At 42.3% G+C, this 26,755-nt stretch overlaps 1 protein-coding gene across 3 annotated transcripts in view; it reads right to left on the bottom strand.

Annotated features, from left to right (window-relative positions):
- FOCAD (focadhesin) overlaps nucleotides 1-26,755 on the bottom strand; it is a 302,980-nt gene that overhangs the window by 58,231 nt on the left and 217,994 nt on the right. For all 3 annotated transcript variants that reach the window (XM_059411566.1, XM_059411567.1, XM_059411568.1), the window contains 5 exons: nucleotides 20,524-20,616; nucleotides 13,263-13,351; nucleotides 9,962-10,006; nucleotides 4,950-5,058; nucleotides 1,441-1,557 (listed from right to left, as the gene is read on the bottom strand). In XM_059411566.1, the coding sequence (XP_059267549.1) occupies nucleotides 1,441-1,557; nucleotides 4,950-5,058; nucleotides 9,962-10,006; nucleotides 13,263-13,351; nucleotides 20,524-20,616 (453 nt within the window). The remainder of the gene's footprint in view (nucleotides 1-1,440; nucleotides 1,558-4,949; nucleotides 5,059-9,961; nucleotides 10,007-13,262; nucleotides 13,352-20,523; nucleotides 20,617-26,755) is intronic.

Here is a 26,755-nt window from a genome sequence, read left to right on the forward strand (position 1 = left end):
GATAATACTATTCAAAATGACCCAGCTGCTCCAACACTGGAAGTCAAGAAAGTGGCTTTCGAATCAGTCCTTTGAAGAAGTAGAATAATGCAAAAATCACAATGGTAAGAGGCAACCCTGAGCTGGCTACTAGGGAGATTATTTTTATTGGTTTGCAAGAACTAAGCAGCATGATTAGGAATCTCATAGAATATCCTGGCCTGGTGAATATCTGAACCAGAGAGCTACTGCAAAGACCTCCACATAAACTAGATTTCCGTCCGTCATTAAAGGAGTAAGAATACTTCCAACAGCAACCAAAGGATCATAATGCAAAGATTTCTTTGAGGAAAATCCAAATTCCAACTTAATTCTATATTATCTACAAGTCATTTCTTTGTTCCCAAATATAGTTAAAAATCCTAGTTCCAGACCCCAAGGCCCGGATGAATATGTAACAGGTCCTCCCAAAAGTAGGAGGCCAGAGGCATGCAGAACGCTGTACGGAGAAGAGAAGGGAATGGAGTTTCAGGCACAATTCATGATCGTAGCAACAGTTCATGACCTGTGCTATATTTTTATTCAAATTGACTATAATCCTCTGCCACTCAGCTGATTATCCCATGATCACTGTAATTCCCTAAGCAATGGAACTGATAAGGCAGAACCAAAATAATTCTGGGCAGATACAGAAATAAAACATGCACTACAGCCAATGAAGGGGAAATAAAACCTTAAGAAAAGAGGTGTGTTTTTAGTTTGTTTCAAATCTTAGGATACTAGCATGAAAAAAAAGAGGGACTAAGTGACAGGTGCAATAATACTCCTTGGTATATTTAGAGTATTTCAAAAGTTATAGGAGGTGATCCTCGCAAATCTTTCATAAAGTTGGCATGGCATTAATTTTTACCTTCGTTGTACAGGTAAGGAAAATAAAATGATGGGTTAGATATCAGGCCAATGGTCACAAAACCAATAAGGGGCAGAGCTGGGGCTATAATCAGTATAGATAATACTGTTCAATTGCCTAATTTTCCAAGTTAGGACACAAGGGTCCAAAGAGACTTACGTGAACTGCCCATAGTCACATATTCCAGAATTTTAAAAAACCAGGACTAGAAACTCAGGGCTCCCAATCTTTGGCCAATATTTATTTCACGACAACTATAGCTCTTGTCTCTGATCACACATGGGAATCACCTAGAGACCTTTCAAAACACTGATGGTGCCCAGGGTCCATCCCTAAGCAATTAAATCAGAGGAGAGGCCTGCAGGGCAGTACTTCTTTTTTCTATGTATACAGAGATTTCAAATACATACACGTTCCTCAGGTGATTCCAACATAAAGCTAAGACTGAGAACGATCACACTACGGTATGGCTTTTGTATGGACAACTAATACGAGTAGCCTCGACCCTTGACTTTTCCGATCATTTTTAAAATTTTCTTTCTCAGACTTACATAATAAAATGAGGAGAAAACTTGGCCTCTGGGTTGGTAATGGCTATCCACAATGACCAGGAGTGTATCCGACACCATGGAAACCCACTCCTTCATTGAAAGGAAATTGGGCTGAACCTGCAGAGGAAGGAAAACATGAAGTGAGCGGTGACCGGGGGTCTCAGTTGGGGAAGTGTCCAGACTCTGGATTTTGGCTCAGGTCATGATCTCAGGATCCTGGGATCTACTCCAGTTCATCATGCTCAGCACTCAGCAGAGTCGGCTTGAGGATTTTCTCCCCTCCCCCTCTGCGCCTTCCCCTGCTCAATTTCTCTCTCTTTCTCAAATAAATAAGTTTTAAAAAAAAAAAAAAAAAGAAAGAAAAAACGTAAAGTGATAATAGAAAAAAAAAGAAAAGAAAACATAAATATTATTTCTAGATCTGGGGCACAACCCCCTTCTGTATTAAAGAGTACAGTGCTATTATCAAAAAGTAACCTTCAGGGCACCTGGGTGGCTCTGTCAGTTAAGCATCTGCCTTCAGCTTGGGTCATGATCCCAGAGTCCTGGGATCGCATCCCGCATTGAGCTCCCTGCTCAGTGGAGAGCCTGCCTCTCCCTCTCCCTCTGCATGCTGCTTTGCCTACTTCTGCTCTCTGTCAAATAAATAAAATCTTAAAAAAAAAAAAGTAACCTTCAGCTGCCAGGACATTAGGAGGCAGATAGTTATTTAACAAATACACATCCTCGGTTTATGCCCCAACAGGAATAAGATTTACCTTTTTTTTTTTTTTTTAAAGATTTTATTTATTTATTTGACAGAGAGAGATCACAAGTAGGCAGAGAGGCAGGCAGAGAGAGAGAGAGAGAGAGAGGGAAGCAGGCTCCCTGCTGAGCAGAGAGCCCGATGCGGGACTCGATCCCAGGACCCTGAGATCATGACCTGAGCCGAAGGCAGCGGCTTAACCCACTGAGCCACCCAGGCGCCCCAAGATTTACCTTTTATACAAGACAAGCAGAAGTGAGAGGATGGGGATTAGAAAACAGAGCTCTCCACAGCCACCTGTGTTTAGTGAGGATGACGTGGGGCTTTTAAAGGAGAGACGTGCAGAGAGAGAAACTCAAAATGCCTCATTTCTCTGACCTGCCATTTCACAAAGGAGGCAATAAAAAGCAGCCTACAAAATTATCAACACCATCTTTAGCATTTCTGCTTACTACCACCACAGATTTATCATTCTGAATCATTACAACATTTGCCTAGCTAATTAGGTATGAAAGCATAAATGATCTTCAGTTGGGAAAAGAAAAGGAAAGAGAATGCAAAAATCCAAAACAACAACAAAACCCAACTCACTAAAAAGAGACCTTGGTTTTAAAAATCACTCATGACCGTGGATGTCAAAAGCATCCAGGGACACCTGGGTGGCTCAGTTGGTTGAGCAGCTGCCTTCGGCTCGGGTCATGATCCCAGCGTCCTGGGATGGAGTCCCGCATTGGGCTCCTTCCTGGGCGGGGAGCCTGCTTCTCCCTCTGCCTCGGCCTGCCATTCTGTCTGCCTGTGCTCGCTCTCTCTGACAAATAAATAAAATCTTTAAAAAAAAAAAAAAAAAGCATTCATTAACTCACATGGTCACCCCCAGGTGGTGCAAACAACAAAGGTCAATACCCTGTTAAGCATCCTTGAAATTAATAGCTTGACTCAAGAAAGGCCTTCTTCCCAGGCTGTTTGGCTCTCAGTCATATGCAGATTGGAACCAAGTTTGAAAGCCTCAACGTTCATCAAATAAGGAGTGAATTTGTGCTGACAACCAAAGACAAGGCGATGAAGAACAAAAGCAGAGCTCCAGGTGGTGTGGCTTCTCCATGTTTTGTGTACTATGTGTTTTAGCACAGAACCAAAGAGTGGGGAAATAAAGAATAAGATTGCCTGGAACTCAAACTCAGAGCTAGACCCCTGGTTATCAGTGGGGCAAATTATCTGCTCGACTGCCCCAAATCAGGGATCCTAGAAAGGCACTTTTAACTTTTTAGGTCGTAGATTCTACTTAGCATGTTGTCTCTGCTAAGTACTCTATGCGTCTTTCAAGGATAGAAAACACCTTTCTCAGCATTAAAGTAAGATTGTGCATTTAAAGTTAAATTTTCTTACGGTAACTACACTTTTATCCTTCATGCAATAATTGCCTGGTCTCTTTCCCTTCCGCACAGGTTATATATGTTTGTAGCTTTTGCCACACAGCCTCTGTTCTCTGGTTTACTGGTAATGGCACCCTTTGGAGAATTCCCTCCTCCAGGACTTGAAGCTTGGTTAAATGCTCAATGAAGCTACCCATCCAACCTGCCCAAGGGGTGGGCACGAGACCCATGGGACTCTAAATCTTGAGTGACACAAGCACAGTACATGACCAGAGCAGATCCATCCCAGGGGCAGTGGTCCGTCTGCTGTGATGGTTCTCCTATCACTTCCTGTGCCTAATGCTCTTCCCCAAACCCAGTTTTAAGCTTTGCCCTCAATTCCATGGACTTCCGGATGCCCTATTTTTCTGCTTTTCTAATTTAGATGTGAGTTGGTTCCTTTGTTTGCAAACAAAAAACTCCACCATGAAAAAAGAGTACGGATGGCCCAGAAGACAAGCTGAGGGAACAGAGACAGGCTGAATGGCGTTGAAAAAAGCCTGGTTCTTGCAGCAAGAAGTCCTATGATGGTTACTATGACTGAGCACCTAGTATCCACCAGCTGTCGAGCTCTACAAATATTCATTCATTTGATCCTCAGAGCAATCCTGTCCGTTGAGTACCTCTATCCCCACTTTACAGATGGGGGAAGGGGCTTTGCAAGGGTAAGTTACCCAAAAACAGACCACAGAGCTAGCAAGTGCAAGTACTGGCATTTAAATACAGGACTCTCCTACTCCAAAGCCTATGTTTTTTAACCACTTGGCTATATTGTCTCCAGATAATGATAGCTACTAGATAATGGGGCTTAAAAGAAGAATAAATCCAAGCCTTTTTATTTTGACAGATATGAATTATCTGAAAAAGTACATTGGAAATGAACATTGGCCAGCTCGCCACATGTTTAATTAAGAAATAAATGCCTTGCAAAAACGAATAGGCACTTTGTCATTGACATCTACAATTAAAATGCAAAGTACAATTTTTTTCAGTCAGTAAACACTGCTTATTTATCATTTTTTGACAGCATTGTTCACTTTCAGTAAGCCTAGTTAACCTCCTAAGATTGGTTACCACTGATGTAATCACAAAAAGACAACCCCTGTTGCATAAAATTGGTACCTTCAAATGGAAATGACCACTTAACTGTGATGGAGAAAGCAAAACAGAACAGCAGCAAGGAAGAGTGTCTGAGGAGCCCCTAGAGCTCGCCCGCCCTGTAAAGACCCATGGAGCAGTCTAACCGTGCTGCCGCAGGCATGGGCTCTAACCTCATAAATTCGGGGCCAGGCTTACAGAGGCTTCTCAGTTTTCAAACAGTGCCCAACTGGTTCAAATCACCCTTAACTCACCTCCGGAACCCCCTCCGAGTCTGAGGAAAGGCTGGCTTCGTGTTTGGATACGACCACAGCGAGGCTGCTTAAGGCTAACAGCGCGTTGCCCTTGACCACTGGGCTCTCTCTGTTCAAAAAGAAAAAAATTCCGAGAGAGGATTTGGGGGCATTAACAGGGAAAAGAGAAGGTGTTATTACACAGAAGGCAGATGAGGTCAAAACAGCACTTCCATTCCCTCAGAGCTGTAGCCCCGCACATCCGCTTGCGCCCTGATATTTTTGCCTTCTTCTGACACTGGTGTGGATTTCTTATTCTCCTCGAAGGGTATGGTCATTCATTCAGCTTTTTTATGGGGGGGGGGGGGGGGTGCGGCGCTACAAATCTAAGCTCATGTATCTAAGTTCGTTCTTTCTAAAGTTTTTATTCCATCGTTGGATGCGGCATTTCATAAGTTGCGTCTTTCTGTTTCATCTTTGGCCAATATAAATTGTATTGATTTGCGTGGAAAAGACGAGAGGAGACAGCTGTGTGAATGAGTACAGTAGAATGCAACTGGCCTCTGGCTCTTCTCAGGCGCTGGTGTGTGGACAGCACCCTTTGCCAGCAACCTGCCATGCTGGTTACTATAATTATCATTATCCTCCCCTTCTTTTCTTTGAGATGCCAAAACAAGCAACCTTAAAGGCAGTTTGTGATATAACCTAGAGACCCTAGATAAGATTGAGAGATGGAGAGTTGCCCTCTCCTGTTATCCAAATAGTGTTTTTTTTTTTGTTTGTTTGTTTGTTTTTTTATGAACAGCAACAAAATCTTTAATGTGACTTCTGGATTTAGTATCAAGAAAACTGAACCTTTTCAAATATACTTACCACCTGAAAATGAACAATTAATATTTTTCCATTATTCCAACGTGATTCTATAGAAGAAAAGTCTTCAGTGGGACACTGATGAGAGGCTCTTGGCTGGCCACCTCTGTCCGAGCACCCAAGCCCTTGGACGTTCCACTCTGTCCTGGTTGGGGGTTCCCATAACTACAGAGATTGTTTCCCAAAAGCTGGATTTGAGACCTGAACATGAATCTGTGTGTACATGCTAGAATGACTCCCGCTCACCCCAGTACAAGAACAGGACAGATCTGTGGAGTGAGGAGACTTCCAGCTCTGCTCCCCATGCAGGCCGAGGACCTCCAGTCCCAGGCCACAATGACCACAGAACCTGTGAGTTATGGGTATTCAAAGGTGAGTACGCACACACGTTCTTGCATTTTTGTTTCCACTGGGTAAGAACAGGATTCAGGACTTGCCATGATCAAGTTCCTCCATTTACCTATCCATGGAATCCCTCCCACCTTCTCCCGCTCCGCCTTGGGGTGGTTAAACTCAGTGAAGGCTTCCTTTGCGCACTTGCTCATTCTGTTCGCTCCTGCTTAATTCGTTCCTCCGCAAGGCTTGTCATAATTTGATAACACAACAATGTTTATATTGAGGGATGAGGTGAGGAGAGAAACTAGGAGGAAGACCTGAAGGTTAAGCAGATGCCTTCAACCTAGGTTTTGCTAGACTTCTGCAAAGAGAATCACTGGGATATGGATAATAATAATAATTAAAAAAAAAACCACCAGGAAGCTGGACAAGGTCTGTGCACTCCAAGGTGCCTAAGCCATAACATCACTTAACAAAACCAAAATTAAATCTTCTATTTCTAATATGATCTCTTTCCTTTAGCTGAGAATATCCTGAAGCCTGTCCTGCTACAAAACAGCCATCGATCCCTAAAGTTATAGTGAAAAAAGAAAGAAAAAAAAAGTTTCAGGGACACCTGGGTGGCTCAGTTGGTTAGGCAGCTGCCTTCGGCTCAGGTCATGATCCCAGCGTCCTGGGATCGAGTCCCACATTGGGCTCCTTGCATGGCGGGGAGCCTGCTTCTCCCTCTGCCTCTGCCTGCCATTCTGTCTGCCTGTGCTTGTTCTCTCCCTCTCTCTCTCTCTGATAAATAAATAAAATCTTTAAAAAAAAAAAAAAAGTTTCAAATTCTGAGTGATCTCACAATTCGATCCCTGGTTTTTATTATCCTATAGAAAAACTCAGATGGTCACCAGAAACTGGGTGTCAAATCATTTAAAACAAGGATATTAGGGGTGCCTGGGTGGCTGAGGTCATGATCCCAGGATCCTGGGATGGGGTCCCACATCTGGATCCCTGCTCAGCGGGGAGCCTGCTTCTCCCTTTGCCTGCCACTCCCCCTGCTTATGCTTGCTCTTTCCCTCCATCTCTCTCTCTCTCTGTGTGCCAAATAAATAAATAAATACTTATAAAAAAAATCCAAGGATATGAGACAAGATGACATGAAAAGTCCTTCTGTAACCCTGAAATTCTAGAAGAACATTTAGCCTCCATTTCAAAACAGAGCCCTCAAATGATTTTGTTTCAGAAGTTCCACTGGTCTCGACATCCCCAGCATGCATTGTTCTTGTAAAATGGAAAAAAATGTATTTAAAGCCACTAGGGATTAGACCTTTGCTTGAAGACTAACTGCATTATTTGGACATTAATCTTTGAATAGAAAAAAAGTATATCACAGTCCATGCAGTGAATGCTCAGGCCAAGCTACACACTTCACAAGGGTGCTGTGCACAGCCTTTGGTCAACTTGGCCTTCCCTGCATGCCCAGCACGGTGACTTATGAAGGGGAGACACTCGATACATACTTAGTGAAAAAATTCACGGAGGAGCTGGCCAGGTGAAAATCTACAACTGGGTTCAGCAAAAGCTCATCAGCTTGTGGATCAAATAACTATCCCCTACCGGTCAGGCAGTGGTAACTAATTTGCATAATAACGTGTCAGCATCAGTACAGTATTTATCTAGGCAACACCACTAGCATTTTAATTAAACTGTCCTTTGGAACAAACTGATGCCATTAACCTAATTAAAAAGCACAGGGAAGGATGAGCTACAAGAATGCTTTCTTAGGGACGAAGTATTACATTATATATTAGTAAAGTGAACCCGTCCTTTGGGGATTTTCATCTTTGGGTTCAGATCTATTTCATTAATAATAATGAAAATAAACTTATATCAATCACTGGGGTTTATCTGTGTTCTGATTCTCCCTGAGCCCTATCCTTGATGGTTTAAAACTGCTCTTAAATGAGCAAATCAGTCTAATCCTGTGACTGCATTTAACTTACAGCTCAGAACAAAGTGAGTCTTACAATGGTCCAAACCAGCCTGTGGCAGCCATGATCTAAGAAAGGGAAGGCTAAGCTGGCAGCAGGTGGTGGTAGGGTCCTCCCATGGTTGGAGGAAGCCAGTGGGAAAAAGTAAAGAGAGGGCAACAGAGTAATTTTTTTCCTCCTGAACTATCATTAATCTCTCAGACTCCGAACCTCGCTTGCTGTCATACCTACTATTGTCAGCATTGCTTTAATAAGATAAGGTCTATAAAATACTTTGAAATTTTTGATGAAAAGGTTTAGCACCATGAAAACATGAATTATTTTTATTCCCTACCACTGAGAATGTGAACACACTCTTCCTAGGTATTAGTCATGAAACGATGCTTTGCAAATCTGAAGATTAAAATCTTGTTGAAATAAAATTTTAGAATGGAAAATGCAAAAGCTACTAGAGAGGCAAAAATTATAGTCTAATAGAAAGCTGCTAGATTCTTCAACATTTACGGTTTTTGCTGCAAATGTCAGAGCACTCTTTTTAACAGGATGTAAGTAGGCTACATAATGGAACAAACTACTATAGGTAAAGGTCAAAGACAGCCCCTGACCCAGCACCCCCTCCCTTCCATATGCAGCTGAGGGCTCCCCCACTGTGTCTGCAATTCACCAAACTGGATAAGCAGACACAAATGAGTCCCTAGCGAAGCCTCTCTGTACTTTAGTTTTCACTTTGTCAACAGATATGTCAACAGATATTTCCCAGTGCCTCCCACAGAACTGAGTGCAAGGGAGGATTACCACTTCTATCTCCCTTTATTCAGAAGACATGAGGCCGAATAGTGATCATGTACTGCGATCAGACTTCACCATTACGTGCCTGCTTAAGAAATTACTGGTAGAAAGCGAACTCTCAGGTAGATCATGTTCTTTGTTTTTGTTTTTACCCTAGAGGAAAACCTATTTAGCCACAGAAGGCTCTGGGACACGATAGGGATAAACTATACTACAATTAAATATGTCTAGATAATGCGGACACATGAAATCCTCCAGGTCAAAGGTCAATCCACGTCATTTGGTGGATAAGAATAAAGGAAGTCCTACAGAAAGGGCAGCAGCTAAAGGTGACAGTGGAAGGGAGAAGCGGTGGTAACTGACACGTAACTTACTGCCAGAAACAATTACTCAGCTTGTTAGCAAAGGAACCTGAAGAGATTGTTCTAGCAAGTTCATTAGGGTGTAATTTTCTGTTGAGAGTTGGCTTAAGATAAATAAAAAGCCTCAAGGTGGTAATACTTGTTATTTTTGTTAAAATAACCATAAGGTCATGATTGAAACTGCCATTTTCATGAGTCTTCATGCTCGTTTTAGGTATTTAAAAATTCAATTTTTAGATATCCTGGACGCAGGAACACAAAGGGAATGAAAGGAGGTAGTACTCTGATTTATTTCCTGGCTCACAGTTGAGATTTAATAACCTATTTGCAGAACCCACATAATTCACATTAGCAAGAATTTCTCCTTCCCTCAGCAGCCCCCACCCCCGCCCCAAACCAAGTGAGAATCCCTTAAATCTAAGTCAAAGCACGGGGCACTCTGTTAGGTGTACAACAAGGGCACGACCTCAGAGACTCCTGATGTCAAAGTCATGTTTGTATTGATTCCTCCATATTCTCACAAAAAATACATGAACTTAAGAATTAACAGAAGAAAGGATAACAACTGATTTATAAAAAAAAGAAAAGAAAAAATCCTTTAAAATTCTTAAAGTTAGGACATACCCTAAAGGGAGAAATGGTATGCACCTGCCAGGAAAAAAAAAATGTTTAAACAAAATTTTTGGTAAGAGAATCTTACTTGGCCACCGCCTTGGTGATCTCCTCCGTCAACATGTCTCGGACCCTGCAATAAAGATTGAAATTAGGTGCAGTTATTTATGTTGGAGTAAGAACCCAATCTTTTTGCTTACCTGTGGCAATAACTCCAAATCCTAAAACGACATATGTGGAACTTTAGTGTAAGGTGAAAAAACTGCAATGGAGGCTTTCCTTTAAGGACTTTCCCCCTGCCTGTTTCTTAGGTCACTTACTGGAGGCAGGAAAGAAGGTGACGGTAACCAAGGAGCGACATGCAGGCAGCATCACGATGGTGTCACCTCTTAAACTGAGCGGTGGCTGTACAGGTGTCCCTTATGTTTTATTCTGCTATGGGCTGAAAGTTTGTGTTCCCCCCAAACTCATATGTTACAATCTCCACACCCCATGTAGAGCGTTTGGAGGTGAGGCCTTGGGGAGCTCGTGAGGGTAGGGAGCTCGTGAGGGGATGAGCGCCCTTGTTCAGAAGAAACACAGTGGTTGCTCTCTTTCCTCTGAAAATACAGGGAGAAAGCAGCCACTCGCAAACCAGGAAGCAGGCCCTCCCCAGCACAAATCTTCCGGTACCTCGATCTGCATTTTCCAGCCTCCAGAACCATGAGAAATATCTGTTATTTAAGTCATCCATCCAGTCTATGGTACAGCAGTCTAAACTAAGTCTAAACTAAGACATTCTCTCGTTTTTGGCAGAAGAGCTCACTAAAATAGCAATTTACTATGTCCAAATTGTAGCTAATGGAATCATCACTACAGAAAATAAAATTAAAATGGTTCTAAAATCACTCTGGAGCTGAAAAAAAATAATTACACATGTGGATTGGAAGATGGTGTACTCAATTCAAATATTCACAAGATAAAATCTCTTTTCACCATAAAAGCCTTGAGATCAAGAACAACCATGGACTGCCATATTTACATTTTGAAGAAGCAATCGTAAGTATTTTCACTATACACCTTAAGTTTCTTAAGTTCAAACTTTTTATAAACATAAAATTTTGCAAATGTTATAGCTGCATTATTTTCACTAGAAATATTTTAAAAATCTTAGCTATCTGCAGTGTCTGAGAATGACTTGATCTTCACAGCCAAGTTTTTGAAACAGCTGCAAACACTGTTCCTACAGACTATAATCCTGCATTCTATAAACTATTTGACAATAAATTTCTCTAAAATATATTGTCCTAGGGAGCACCTGGGTAACTCAGTCAGTTAAGTGGCTAGCTTCAGCTCAGGTCATGATCTCAGGTTCCTGGGATCAAGCCCCATGTCCGGGTCATTGCTCAGCAGGGAGTCTGCTTCTCCTTTTCCCTCTATGTACTCTCTCTCTCTCTCTCTCTGTCAAATAAATAAATATTTTTATAAAATAAAATTAAATTAGAATATATTGTCCTATCTCAGTCTTCCTAAATGGAGTATGCTGCATTCAGTGTGGGTTTTTTTTTTACTGGTCAGTGGGGAATTTTTACAAATGATGACCTGCCTATAGTTCTATGCTAGGCCAAACCTTCAACTTATGGGCTGGTGCCCACCTCTTACTGCCTGCTCTGTCTGCTGCACCAACTGTTCCTTCACTACTTGTATAACTCTCCTTAGCAGGTGAACATACTATAATACCTACCATCTTCAAGGAAGAAAACACTCTCCAGTGACTGCCCCATTTTGCTACTTCTCATACATTAGAACTTATTTAAGATAGTTCATCTCCTTCCACTCTTTTTAGACCCTTCTATAATCTGGCTTTTGTCCCCACAGCTCCACTAAAACAGCTCCTATAATGGCTGCCAAGCACTTTCAAGAGACCAAGTCTTTCCTAGTTCTCAGTCTCTATCTTTTGCTGCCTCACAGCAACCCTGGACACAACTGGTTTTTCCTTTCTCGAAACACTTTCTTTCCTTGGTTTCAGATTCCATTCTCTCTTGGTTTTCTTCCCACATCACTGACTCACTACTTTCCCTTCATCTGCCCCGTATCTAAATGTTGAACTGCTCTGGAGCTCTGTCCTCTACCTTTTCTCCATCTTTACTTATGCCTTAGACAATCTCATCCAGCATCATGGTTTTAAATGCAGCTGACATGTTGATAATACCCAAATTTATATTTTTAGCCCTGATCTCATCCCCAAACCCTAGACTCACATGGGCAATGACCTACCTGATATCTCCAAATTGGAGGTCTAACTAGCAAGACCCAAATCTGATTCCTACCCCACGGAGACCTGCTTTTCTACTGTCTTCCCCATCTTAGTGAACGGGAAGTTCATACTTTAAGTTATTCACCGTCAAAATCTCAAGATGCCCATCTTTCTGTCACTTTCTTCATTCCATCTCTCCCTAGGTATTTTGGAGATACACGACCAATACACGACCCCCACCAAATGATCATTTTAGAAGATGAACCTCAAACTATATGTAAAAGAGAATCACAAAGAGGAAGTGAAATCCAAATCCTTAACCTCTAATCTTGAATTCGATGTCCTAATGTTTTAAACTGTGTCGCCATTTTGAAAGTTCATCTAGGAAATGTAACTTAGAATAGAATTGCTTAAACATACACACATGCACATACAGCTTCTGCTTTTCTACAAATGCCAATTATCAGTAAACCAAAACCTAAACTTCAGTAAGCTTTGAATAGATTCTTAGATTCAAGAAACCTGGCCGCTGCAGGTAAAGCAATTTAGATTCTAGGCACTTTACCTAGATTTAGGTTGCTGCCACATTAATCTGACAAGGTATTCTTCCTAACCCATGTAACAATTTAAATTGCTTTTAATGTGCCAGCACTTACACATTTCTAGCTAATATAGTGGGAATTCACTTGGGGATGTCTGCCAAAGAAATTAAAACCCTGACACCTTAAAGTTGCTCCTAATAATGAAAATGTCTTGGGGAAAGTGGGGGGAGCGTGGGAGTAGAAGAGCATTCCTTGATGACATGGGAGATGTTAGGAAGACAATGAATTGAGTGGGAAAACAGAATTTTTCCTCTGAAAGCATATGGAATAATCAGTTACAGGGAATTAAAAAAAAAAAAAAAAGGGAAAAGCAACCCATTTTCATGCTGCTTTAGAAAGCCATTTTAAAAATAATTAAAACCTATGAATAAAGCTCTACTTGTTAGAGTTGGAAAATCCACCTATCAGATCTTCAGTCTCTTCACCTTCCAGCCTGTATATAAGTTAAAATTCCCCACACAAGCTTTTAAACAGTGCCCCTCCCCCCCGCCCCACCCCACATTGGTTGTTTCCCATGAGGAACGATGAGCAGCAGAAAGCCATCCCCTTACCAGAGCCAGGCGGTGCCTTTTTTGTACTGCACCTCCTCGGGGCCTTCCTTCCCATGTTTCAGCTGCAAGTCCAACTCTCCGGTCCTGCCCTGCAGGACACACAGCATAGATCAGCGTGCAAACTCTATGGCGGAAACGACCTTAACAGTTCTTTGTAAACACTGATCACTGATGTAACAGCCTTCCCCCACTGGCCTCCAGTGTTCGTAATAAAATGTCAGATTATTAAAAAAGAACATGGGAGGAGAGGTAAGTACATCACCATGCAGGTATTTCAACACTCATCAGAGAAGTTTATCCTGGAGCGGCTGCAGATTTGGGGAACTGACTGCACAGCCCTTCATTATGGGACAGCGCATTAAAAGCAGATTTGAGGGGTGCCTGGGAGGCTTAGTAGGTTAAAGCCTCTGCCTTCGGCTCAGGTCATGATCTCAGGGTCCTGGGATTGAGCCCCACATCGGGCTCTCTGCACAGTGGGGAGCCTGCTTCCTCCTCTCTCTCTCTGCCTGCCTCTCTGCCTACTTGTGCTCTCTCCCTGTCAAATAAATAAATAAAATTTAAAAAAAAATTTTTAAAAAGATTTGAATTCCATAGGTCCCATTAAAAACAAACAAATAAACAAAAAACAAACAAAAAACCTTTATCATAATGATCTGCCTCTGTCAGCAGCTGATAATTTTAACGGACACTAAACCAAGATTGGGGTCTGGGCACCAGTACTGTAACAGAATGGGAGAAAATGAGGATACTCATGTAACACTTAAGATTCGGGTCATATATAACCAAAGTTATTCTCAAACTTCTGTACATGACATTTTTATTTCATGAGTTTATTAAAGTGGTACCACACTTTTCAACTACTATACACAATAAAACTATAACTACTATCACCCCTTTAAGACTTACTAAAAGCTTCAGATATTTCTTTTCCGCTTTATTTTTTTACCCTCAGGATTATTTTGATCAGCTCCTTTGCCCTCTAGTCTAGGAGAAATTACATTATTTAAATGTACTTAAAATACTGGTTTGGGGGCGCCTGGGTGTCTCGGTTAAGTGTCCAACTGTTGATTTCAGCTCAGGTCATCTTCTCAGAATCCTGGGATCAAATCCCACATCGGGCTCCCAGCTCAGTGGGGAGTCTGCTTCTTCCTCTTGCTCTGCACCCCCATCCCACTCATTTGCTCTTTCTCGAATGGATAAATAAAATCATGAAAGAAAGAGGCAGTGAGGGAGGGAGGAAGGAAAGAAGGAAGAAAAATACTTGTTTATTGATGAGCGCTACACTAGACGAGAACTCACCATGTACTGTGCTACTGAGTGACATCACACCACTTTCACAAGTGGTTGTGCAGCTTATGTTCTCACTAACCGTGAAAATAAAAGTTCTAGCTACTCCACTTTCTCACCAACATTTGGAGTTGTCAGGCTATGAATTTTAACTATTCTGGCAAGTGCGAAACAGTGTTTATTATGGTTTGAATTTTCATTTCACTGTTTATCGATGAGATTGAAAATCTTTTCAAATGTTTATTGACTTAGATTTTCTACTGTGTCCATTTTTTTTCTTTTTTAAAGATTTATTTGAGAGAGAGAGAGAGAGACAGCACATGTGCCAAGAGGAGGAGCAGAGGGAGAGGAAGAAAGAAAAGCAGACTCTGCGCTGAGCACACAGCCTGACACTCAATCCCACACCCTGAGACCGCAACCTCAGCTGAAATGAGTCTGACACTCAACCCACTGTGCCACCCAGGTGCCCCCATGTGTCCATTTTTCTATTGGTTGTCTTTCTCTTACTGATTTTAGAGTTCTAAGGTATGGGAGCGCCTGGCTGGCTCAGTCAGTAGAGCGTGCGCTCTCTATCTCAGGGTTGTGAGTTCAAGCCCCATGCTGGGTGTGGAGCTTACTTAAAAAATAATAATAAGATAAAGTGAAAAGTAAAGTCCCAATGTATGTTCCACAGAAGAACGGTATATCTCCATATAAACTGTAGAGAGGGAAGCAATACAGCTTGCGGGGGCGGGGAAGGATGTGGGCTCTGGAATTAGAATGCCCTGATCTCAGGCCATTTCCACTTACTTGCTGTGTAAATTCAGCCAAGTGACTTCGTCTCTCTACACGTCAATTTCCTCATTTGTAAAATGTAGCTAACAGCTAGCTCATGCCATTAGAGCACCACACGAAATCATGTGGGAAAATACCTATTCAGTATGGTGGCTGCTAACACATAGCTACCATACCAGGTCTACTGGTAACAACAACAACAAAAATCCCACCTCCCTTTATTATCTTCTTAGGAAATGATCTCTCATGAATATATATAAACTCTCAGCTTGCACCAGCCTGTGAGCCCACTGAAGGCAAAGACCGTCGATCCGTCTAAGAGGTCCTTGTACTTGAGCACAACTTTCAGCCCTCAGTGCCCTGGGGCCGACCAGCTCAGACACTCGAGATCTGATGGGCATCCTCTTCACACCCTTTATCATTTCCATTTACTTTACTCATCTCCGTGTTTCAAAGATAGAATCCTGGCCCTTTCATTCTCCCCTCTGTCTCCCAGAGCAAGTATCAGAGGTGAACAAATAGGAAAAACATTAATATTAATACTTATTAATACTGATACTGACCTCCCAGAGGGAGGGTTACTATAACTAGAAAATGGTATTTTGTGCCTATCCCTGTTATTTACGCTTCTTAAATTAGCCCCTTTACTCCTAGGAACACTTAGTTGCCTAATGTTTTTCCAAACAGGAAAAGCAGGAGGACATGAAAACGTTCAAAATCTGCTTAGAAATAAACCAAAAAAACAAAAGAGCTCAGTATATGTGCAGCCTATTGAGAAGGCCTATGTTTCTTCTAGAGCTATAACCCAGTATATCCATAGACATAACTAAGTATATTTCTTATTTCTTCTTCTAAAGTCTCTCGCTCCTCTCAGTCCTCCCTTCTGGAACATCTCTCTCCCCCTTTCCACCCAGTCTGTGTGATGCTGTGTATTCAGACCCACTTTGCCCCTGGAGTCTCTGGGGTAGGTCATAGCGGCCCCCATCTCTGTCACTTCGGCTTCTGGGGTTAAGGGTGCAGACGTTAAGAATGAACAACTCCTACCAGGGGTCAGAGAGAAATAAACTGGGGGTTGCAATTCCTGACCCTGGTTTTGATTTCAAATTATTTGATAGCCAACTGACCCACTCAGGAAGCAAATGTCTGCAGTCAACCTGATCTCTAAGTCCTCTCTCCAGGTTGAGGTCATATGCACAAGAGCCCTTTCCACAAAGGCTGGAGATGTTAACCAGGTCAGCATCCCACACGGGCACCAAGGCAAAGATGGCTGGAGAGGCCTCCTTATCAAAATAGCCTCTGAACTATCAATCCAATGTATCTATTGCATTTTCAATTTTAATGGGAAGAAGGCCAAAGACCTCCCCATGTCAACCACATTGATACGCTTAAAATTCAAATTCCAATGTTCTTGTGGGCAAATCAGGTAATGCTGGAAGCAGATGCCCAATCTAAACCCACTGGTGCTGCTCAGATCTCAGATTTACTCACATCATAATCAACCTCCAGGAAATAATATGAAGTGTATCTTTCAACATGTCTCCTAGGCTTAACTGAATAAAACATGCCTCCTCTAAACGATCCTCTGGTTCAATGCTACAAAATATGTCTAGCACCATATGGAAGTGACTGTAACTCTTGTCTAGAAGAAGGATCCTCCAGAAATTCTGGATATAGACAAGGAGTCTGGCAGTTGCTCTAATTCTCTTAAGATACCATAAATTCAGTTTAAGTGGCTGGGCTCATTTAAAAAAAAAACTCAAAACAATTAAAATGCATCAGTGTGCTTTCAAATAATAGTGATTCCCTAAAAGCTTTCCTGTACTTTTAAATGATAGCAAAAACCTTAGAGTCTACAATTTGAGTTTCATTTCTATTGTCAACAATTCTCAGCGGAACTGAGAGATCCAAAGTAAAAAGTGTTATAAATGATAAATAAGCAAAGAGGCACACTAGTACCTACAACAGCAGAAAGGCAGAATAATTGACCTGCATTACTAAAAATACTCAGCTGGCTGAGTAAACCAATTTGCATGATTTGTTGTTATGACTAACGACAGTGCCAGGGAAAGTGCATGCTGCAAGGCTGAGGCTCTGGGGACAGACAAATCCAGGGGAAGTTCCAGCTCCTTTCCCTAGAGCCCGACAGTTGTGACTGTTGGGTTTTGCACCGCTGTTTTACTTTCCTAGCTAACTCTGCTTTTTCGTCTGGAAGCCCATTATACGTGGGGTTAACATCTCACTTCAAAGGGTTACTATGAAGATTCATTGAAATAATACATGCTAAGTGTTGGGCACACACTAGTTGCTCAATAAACAGTATCCCTTATTATAAAAAATAACTGTGGAGGTGGGTTTTTTTTTTAAATCAATGGCAAGTCATCTGCATGAGTTTTACCTCCATCCTGTTCGATCTAGCCTTCCTTATGCTAAGAGCTAAATAAAATTCTCAGTTCATGCTGCAGCAGGAGATATTCTAAAGCCTCAAAGATGTTGCATTAAAATTGCTGGTGGCTGTGTCAGTCTCCCACACTGGGCTGGAAGCACCCAGAGAGGAAGGAGAGTTTCAGTCTCCTTCGTATCCCACACACCTGGCACAGACCTGGCCAGTGAAAGGGGTTCTATACGTGTTTGCTGAAGGAAAGCCTTGGAAAATCACATCGAGGCAAACAGATGTGAGAAAAAGAGCATACTCTGATCTCACTCTTCTTGAATTAAAAACCTTAACTGGTTACGGGTATGTTTATGTAATACACATTCCTTCACTCATGGACCTGCTCAAAACCAAGTGCCCAGATGCCACCTGGAGCAAAAATGTGTGGAAGCTAAGCCAAAGGGAACGAGGGTTCTAAAAGGACATCCTCCAAATGTGAATTCCAGTGCAGTTTGGGGAACCATCTAGAACGCTAGCGTGGTTGACAGACTATGTTAAAATGACCTTGGACAGCTTGGTAAACACGGGAGTTCCTGGTCCCCGACTCAGTTCTAATGAGTCAGAAACTCTGAAGATGCCACATGGCTTAAAAACCCTAGACTCAATAAAATACACTGCAGCAACGTTTCAGGACGAGAACACCAATGCTAAGATGCCCAGTCATTTCTCCCAAACGCACCGCCCCCCGATCTTTTAGGACAGCTATTACCTTTAACCCTAATACCACACTTCCTGAGACTCCATGAAAATCCTATTCTGGGTCATAAATTACTTAAGTACCATCAGATTTTTTTTCTATCATCCTTAAAAATGAATTTTATGCTTCAAACAAAGGTTGGTTAGTCATTTCCTCATATTGTTAACTGTTTGTAAATTTCCATACCGATCACAAATTTTCTAATTTCAAAATCCACAAACCACAACTTTTAGTATTATTGGTCTAAATGAAGTCAAATGGAGTATAATTCATTTATTTAGGGAGTACCTACTATGTTTTAGACACTATGCCACGTTCTAGAGGGACAACAGGGAAGAAAACACAGCTCTTGGCTTTAAGGAGCAGAGACAGCCAAAGGGCCCCAGAGAAATATCTAAGGTGATAAGGACTTCAAAAAGGGAAGCATGGGGGATGCTCAACAGGCTCGGTCAGCAGAGGGCATGACTCCTGATCTCGGGGTTGGGGATTCCAGGCCCACGTTGGGTGTAAAGATTACTAAGTAAATAAATAAATAGATAGATAGATGAATACACCATTAAAAAAAGGGAATGGGGAAGGAGGTATTCTAAGAAAGCACAACAGAGGGGCATATGATTCAGTTTCGGGGGGTGGGCCCCACAGGTAAGTGCCTTCACAGATAAAATTTAAAAACAAAACAAAGGGCGCCTGGGTGGCTCAGTGGGTTAAGCCGCTGCCTTCGGCTCAGGTCATGATCTCAGGGTCCTGGGATCGAGTCCCGCATCGGGCTCTCTTCTCAGCAGGGAGCCTGCTTCCTCCTCTCTCTCTCTCTCTACCTTCCTCTCTGCCTGCTTGTAATCTCTCTCTGTCAAATAAATAAATAAAATCTTAAAAAAAAAATAAAAACAAAACAAAACAAAAATTTAAAAACCAGCAGGAATTAGGTGGGTGATACAAACGGCAGTATCTAGAGCAGAAGGAAAGGTGTGTAAAAGTCAAGAGGTTAGGGAAGACATGCTGAGTTTGGACAACAAAGAGGTTTAGCCAAGACTGAAACGTACAGTTCCTGAGAGGATTAAGAGATAATGGGCACCTGGGTGGCTCAGTGGGTTAAGCCTCTGCCTTCGGCTCAGGTCATGATCTCAGGGTCCTGGGATTGAGTCCCACATCGGGCTCTCTGCTTGGCAGGGAGCCTACTTCCCTCTCTCTCTCTTTCTTCCTGCCTCTCTGCCTGCTTTTGGTCTCTCTCTGTCAAATAAATAAATAAAATATTAAAAAAATAATAAAAAACTTTATAAGAGATAATAAGGCTGGAGCTGTAAATAAGGACAGCCCGGGAGGTACACAGGCAGACAGGAAGCTCAGTCTGGGATGTGTGTACGTCAAGGCGCTGTGGGACGGCCACAGAGGACACCTGGGACGTTTAGGAGGTCTCAGAAAGCAGCAGGGTGTAGAAGAGGAGCACCTCAGATGGGGCTCGGGGCTGGCCATAGATGGAGAACATCAAGGTTGAAAATATAAGTGCAGTTATGTGTGTAAATCACATTCTTTTGTGAGCAAAGTAAGCACTGCATCTTTAAAAATATTTTATTTAGTTATTTGTCAGAGAGAGAGGGGAGAGAGTGCACAAGCAGGGGGAGCAGCAGGCAGAGGGAGAAGCAGGTTCCCCGCTGAGCTAGGAGACGCATGTGGGACTTGATCCCAGGACCCTGGTATCATGACCTGAGCAGAAGGCAGATGCTTAACCAACTAGGCCACCCAGGCGTCCCAAGCTCTGCATTTTTGACAGTGCTATTTTCCTAAGGGCTTTTTTTTTTTTAATATTTTATTTATTTATTTGACAGACAGAGACCACAGGTAGGCAGAAAGGCAGGCAGAGAGAGAGGAGGAAGCAGGCTCCCCACTGAGCAGAGAGCCCAACGAGGGGCTCAATCCCCGGACCCTGGGACCATGACCTGAGCCGAAGGCAGAGGCTTTAACCCACTGAGCCACCCAGGCGCCCCAAGCACTTTTATATTAAATCCATATGCACAGTAAAATTTGAGATCCGAAGGGGACACTTCCCTACAGCACCAATCCTATGGTTTCGTTACCTGTAAAATGGCATGATAAGCTCGACTCATAAAGGCAAGCCAGGCCTGGGGCAGAAAAATCGCCCGGTGCCACTCGGAAAGCTGGATCTGAACCTGCGGGGAAAACAGACCACAACGTTAAGTCAGACTACTGGTATTAAAACAGAATAAAACTCCTTCCTTCCCTTCATTTTAAATGATTCAGATTCTAAAACAAACCAAGTCAGTCTAGGATCTGAACCACAAATAAGATCTTTCAGCTATTTTCAAAGGCGAAGGGTTTAGAGTCGCGTCAAGACAAAATAAGCCTGGAATTTTCTAAATTAAAGCCAATAGAATTCTACAGTAATCACAAGTTACGATGTATGTGTAAGACAAATGTGTCCCTGAAAAATGAGGGGGCAACTCTGTGCAGCCTCTTGCCAATGTCAGGAAACTAGGTATTGTCTAGCAAATGCCCCTGGTCATTTTAAATAAGTATCGCTCGCATCTTGGATTTCCACAATGACAGTTTCTGAAGTAATAAACTTCAATTGCCAACAGAACTATCACGTTGTGTAGAAACCATGAGGTCCAGAGATGCAAATGAGTCCTTCACCGAGCAATCATGTACACCACTAGATAAAGCCCTTTAATCAGTGTGGGTAAACGAGAAAAATGATATATGCCAATGCCGAAGCCCTGTTTCTGAAGAGAGGCCCAGACAAAACATCTGGTTTTCATAGTCATTTCTGTTTCTACCTATTAGTAGGAGGCTATCTTGCAACAAATCTTCTCAAGGTCTGCTCTGTTAAAGAAAGATCACTCAAGAAAAACAGTCACAGCACATCACATTTCACATTTCCTGTAACCCATCTCATCTAAACCCAAACAACCAAAACTGTAGTCGGGTCTTTCGCACACGAAAACAATAACAAACAGCCAGAAAGACAAATTTCTATATAATGACCCCAGAATTATGATAACTAGAGTGTGTAAGGAGATCTGACTGCATTGTGGGAATTAATTTTCTCAAGGGCTGTGTGAGAGGGAAGAGAACAGCCGCTCTGAATACAGCTGCTTCCTAGGGCCTCTGGAATTTTCTGGAACCCTGGTCCTCATGCAGGACTGCTATACATAAGGTACTGTGAAAGGTTATGAGGATTATCAGTGTGTGTCTGCAGAGAGCTTTCTAATAGGCGAGTCAGAAAGGAGCACAAACAGAATATCCGTCAAAATTAGGAGGAACCTATGGGAATGAAAAGAACAAAGAAAATTGTTCTGTCTGCTGCCTATCACTTCTCATCTTAGCACTGCTTTTCTTAAAAAAAGAAAAAAAATTGGTACTGAGTCTGAAAAAGATACCTGCACCATGAAATGAACTTTAAAAAAACTCTAAGGACAGGTTTCTTCTTTTTCTGATTAAGTACTCACTGTATGGAGTAGGGTAGAGGGAGACTGTCAACAGGTCAACAAAAATCCTTAAAGAAACAGGCCCACCAATTCCTGCTTCCTCTCTCATTATCCAGGAAACAGTTGCCAACAGAGGCCCCCTTTCCAGCTGGAGAGGCATTCATTGGTCCTTGGCCCTGCTCTCTCTTTCCAAAATGGGGGTCATCTTCCTATCAATTCTATTTATGTTTCATAAAATACATTAACTCTCAAGTCTTATTTTGGGGGCACCTGGGTGGCTCAGTCAGTTAAGCATCTGACTCTTGACTTTGGCTCAGGCCACAATCTCAGGGTCATGAGATGGGGTCCCAGGTCAGGCTCCATGATGGGCGTGTTCCTCCGTGCTGTCCCCCTTCCTCTGCATCCCCCCTTAAAAAAAAAAAAAAATCCTATTGTGAGACCTGGATTTAACAGAAAGAACACTTAAGCACAACAACCAAACTTTCCTCTCTTACTTCACAACCTCAAAGCATTTCAGTATTCTCCTGCCATATAACCCACGGACATCACTGCTCTACTGAGACGATCCATGGTCTCAGCGAATTGGTAAAAAGAGCACTGGATGCTTCTGGAAGGACAACAGTGGCAATGATGATTTCAACCTGAGCTTAAAAAAAGAAAGTATTATGGAAAAAGTGTAAAGGAAAATGAAGAAATCAAACGTCGAGCTTCTAAGAACAAACGCACTTGTGCCCGGAACCCATCGGAAAGGAGGTCAAAAACTGAAGGTTAAAGCTAATCCTCCAGCTGCGGCTCCAACCACATCTGAAGGTGGGTGCGCGGACCCGGTTCAACTCTCGAGCCTACGCACCAGCCTGATCGCCTCTTGGTTTATGAGATTATACCTAGTCTCAGGGTTCTATGGAGTCAGCCGCAAATAAATCACCTTAAAGATGCACTCTCCTGCTCTTCCCTTTACTGAAGAGAAACCCAGGGAGACAGCGTGAAGTCAGTCATCCCCTTTCACTCCCATTGTGTTACACAGCAAAAGAGACGTCCTTGACCATTTTTAACAAAAACACATTCTAGGACATTATGCTAGTTCAATATATAGCCACCCGTATAGGTTAGTGTTGCTAGGCTGAAGAATACAATTAGCATTTTTAAAGCATGGAAATTATGTATAATTTGCTATACTCTGAGAAGCCTTTGAAGGGAATCCAATCAACTAAATAATTGCAAATCATGAACTTGTAACCCTGTTACTCAGCAGATGAGGGTTCTCCACTACTGTGCGGCACGTTGTCAGGGATGTGGAATGTAGTTTGGCTTCATCTGCACATGCCCTTGCAATGACGGGCGTCTGACGGACTGCTGCCATGAGCAGGTTCTGTGATCTGGAGAAAAGGAAGTGTTTCTAGGTGTAAGAGGGAGTAAGTATAATGAAACATCACACATGTGTCTAAAAGAACAGACCATATTAGAGAAATATACACGAGGAGGGTATGGGGGGAGGACGAGGAGGGGAGGACAGCGACAGAACACTTTACGGGACTCCACAGGGCAGCTCAGAGCAGACTTTGTTGAGAAGGTGAGGCCTGAGTAAAGACTGGAATGTGATGAAGTTATAGAAACCCAGAGAAGGGCTTGTGGGAATGGAAAACAGTTCAGCTACTATAGAACATGGTTTGGTCATTCCTCAAAAAGTCAAATACAGGGGCACCTGGGTGGCTCAGTGGGTTAAAGCCTCTGCTTTCAGCTCAGGTCGTGATCTTGGGGTCCTGGGACCGAGCCCCACGTCTGGCTCTCTGCTCAGCGGGGAGCCTGCTTCCCTTCCTCTCTCTCTGCCTGCCTCTCTGCCTACTTGTGGTCTCTCTCTCTCTCTGTCAAATAAATTTTTAAAAATCTTTAAAAAAAAAAAAGTCAAATACAGAATCACCCTATGACCCAGCAATTCTACACACACACCCAAAAGAATCGAGACCATATATGCAAACAAACCCCATAAATGAATGCTCAAAGCAGCATTTTCACAATAGCCAAAAATGGAAATAACCCACATGAGCAATGCACGGACGAACAATCTATCGACAACGGAATATTATTCAACCATAAAAAGGAATGATGGGCAGATGCGCCCTAGATGTAGATGAACTGTGAAAACATTTATGTGAAACAGAAAGAAGCCAGACAAAAAGGTTCCTATTAGATGATTCTATTTATATGAAATATCCCAAATAGGTAAATCCATGGATGTTGTTGCCGGGGGAGGGGGAGAAGGGAGAGGGAAATGGAAGGTGATTATTTAACACACACATGGCGTCACTGAAGAGTGATGAAAATGTTCTGCAACTAGCTAAAGGTGATGGTTTGCACACTGTGAATATACTAAATACCACTGAATTGTATGATTTAAGCTTTAAAAGAGTTAATTTTATGTTATGTGAATTTTGCCTCAGTTTAAAAACACACACACACAAGGTAGGGAGCAGGTCCTAAAGCAAGCACATGGCTAACCTGTCTGAGGAACACAAAGGCCCGTGTAACTAACTATAACCAACGAGCAAGACAGAGTGAACACGACAGTTTGGTAAATTTACAGGGCACTCAGAGGACACAGGGAAGTCACTTCTAGGTCACTTTTCAAGACTTACCTTTTTTTGAGAGCGAGCGAGAGAGCATGTGTGCAGGTACAGAAAGCAAGAGGTAGAAGTAGGAGAGAGAATCCTAAGAACGCTCCACGCCCAGGGCAGAGCCCAACACAGGGCTCAAGCTCACAACCCTGAGATCATGACTGGGGCTGAAATCAAGAGTCAGATGCTTAACTGACTGGACCATCTGGGAGCCTCTCAGGACTTATCTTTATTCTTATTAAAGGGGGAGCCATTACAAGATTTTGAGAAGAAAGACATGATCTAACCTATAGAACAAAAAGATCATGATGACTGCTATATTGCAAATAGACTGTAGGAGGCAAAGGTCAGAGAAGGGACACCTACTCACAGGCTACTGCAACGATCCAGGTAAGAGAGAACTGTAGCTTAGCGTTGTGACAGCAACACCACAGAATATGACAAGGTTTTAAGTGTTAAGCTATGCAATTTTCCTATCCACCCAAATGTTAAGTAGAACGCCAACATATAAAACAGAAAACAGGCAAAACTTATCTAGATGAAGTGAGGACGAGGGCTGGGGGCTTGGTAGTCAGACTCTTAATCTTCCAACTGTATTTGTGGTGGTCCCCAGGACTCTTGTGGTTTCAATAAGAAGGACATAAACTAGATCAGTGGTTTCAAAAGAGAGAGGAAAGGGACTGACTATAAAGGAGCATGGGGGAATTTTTAGGGCGACAGAACTGTTCTTATCTTGACTGGGGTTTGGGTTACATGAATGTATGCACTTGTAAAAACTCATAGAACTATGTACTAAGAGAGGAGAAATCGAGTGCCTGTGTATTATACCTCAATACAACTAAAACTAAAAATACAGAGTTTGAAAGTCACTACTTTCAGATTGTAATGTTTCTCAAACCCTCACTTCCCATTGTCTCTTATACCCTGTACACTTGCCATCAGCACTGAAAATCCACCCTTTCCCTTATCCTTTGTGTTTCTATCAATACCACATGTCAATATCCCAGCCATCCAGGTTTAAAGCTTCTGATTTATCCCGGACTTCTTTCTTGCCACCAACTCAACAGCCAACTCCACCTCTGAAATGTTTCTTTTATTTTCCATACCTTCTTCCTCACTGGCTTAGTCCTAATTCCTGCCTAGAGTACTAAGGCCCCTAACTCACCTCCTAACAGCCTAAAATCTTTCCTTCTAACACATCCTAAATGGTGCTGCTCCTCTTCCATTAACTCAGAACTCCTTTTCAAAAACCTCTGATGGTTCATTAAAGAATAAAGTCCAAACTCTTTTGTACTATGTTCAAAGCCTTTTAGAATCAAAAGCACACCATTTACTTTAAGAAATAATTTGTTCTCATGTAAGAACTCTGCTGGCCAAGATGCCCAACCAATTTCCCCAGATGATTTCCTGGTCCTTTCTTTCATTTAACCTGCGTTCTGGCTGAGTCGGGTTGTAAACCAATGCCCAAGTCAGTCCTATACTCTACAGGACCTTTGCATTCACTCCTTCCATTGCCTGGAAGGCTCTGTCGTCCTCTCATCTCTACTTACTGAAATAATTTCTTCCATCTCTATCCTTCCAGGAGGCTTCAAACCTCTCCTGTAACATTCAACCAATTCCATCTTAGATTCTTTGTGTACGTACCTTCATGTCATATAATCCTAGAGGTAGAGAATATGTCCTACTCCTCTCAGAACTCCTCCCATGGACCCATATTCTGCACATAAGTATTCAATTAAGTACCTTCTGAGTTCAATCAAATCAAATGTATAGTATTTGCTTTAAGACAAAATATCATGTGAAAACTATATGAGCAGAATAAATGAAACAAGATGGGATTGGGAGGGAGACAAACCATAAGTGACTCTTAATCTCACAAAACAAACTGAGGGTTGCTGGGGGGAGGGGGTTTGGGAGAAGGGGGTGGGATTATGGACATTGGGGAGGGTATGTGCTTGGGTGAGTGCTGTGAAGTGTGTAAACCTGGTGATTCACAGACCTGTACCCCTGGGGATTAAAAATATATGTTTATAAAAAATAAAAAATTAATAAAAAAAACTATATGAGCATAAACAAGCAATTGGAAAACTATGATGTTCAACTTTCAATCATGCAGGAAACAGTGTTAGAAAACTTTTTTAAGTAGACACAGCTCAACTCAAACAAAAGTTGTTGAGGACACAGTTATCTGAAATTTTACAAAAGCATGTCCAAGATATTCCGGCCAGGAAATGTTTAATTCCAGCTAA

This window comes from Mustela nigripes, chromosome 9 (genome assembly GCF_022355385.1).
Source record: "Mustela nigripes isolate SB6536 chromosome 9, MUSNIG.SB6536, whole genome shotgun sequence".
Taxonomy (NCBI): domain Eukaryota; kingdom Metazoa; phylum Chordata; class Mammalia; order Carnivora; family Mustelidae; genus Mustela; species Mustela nigripes.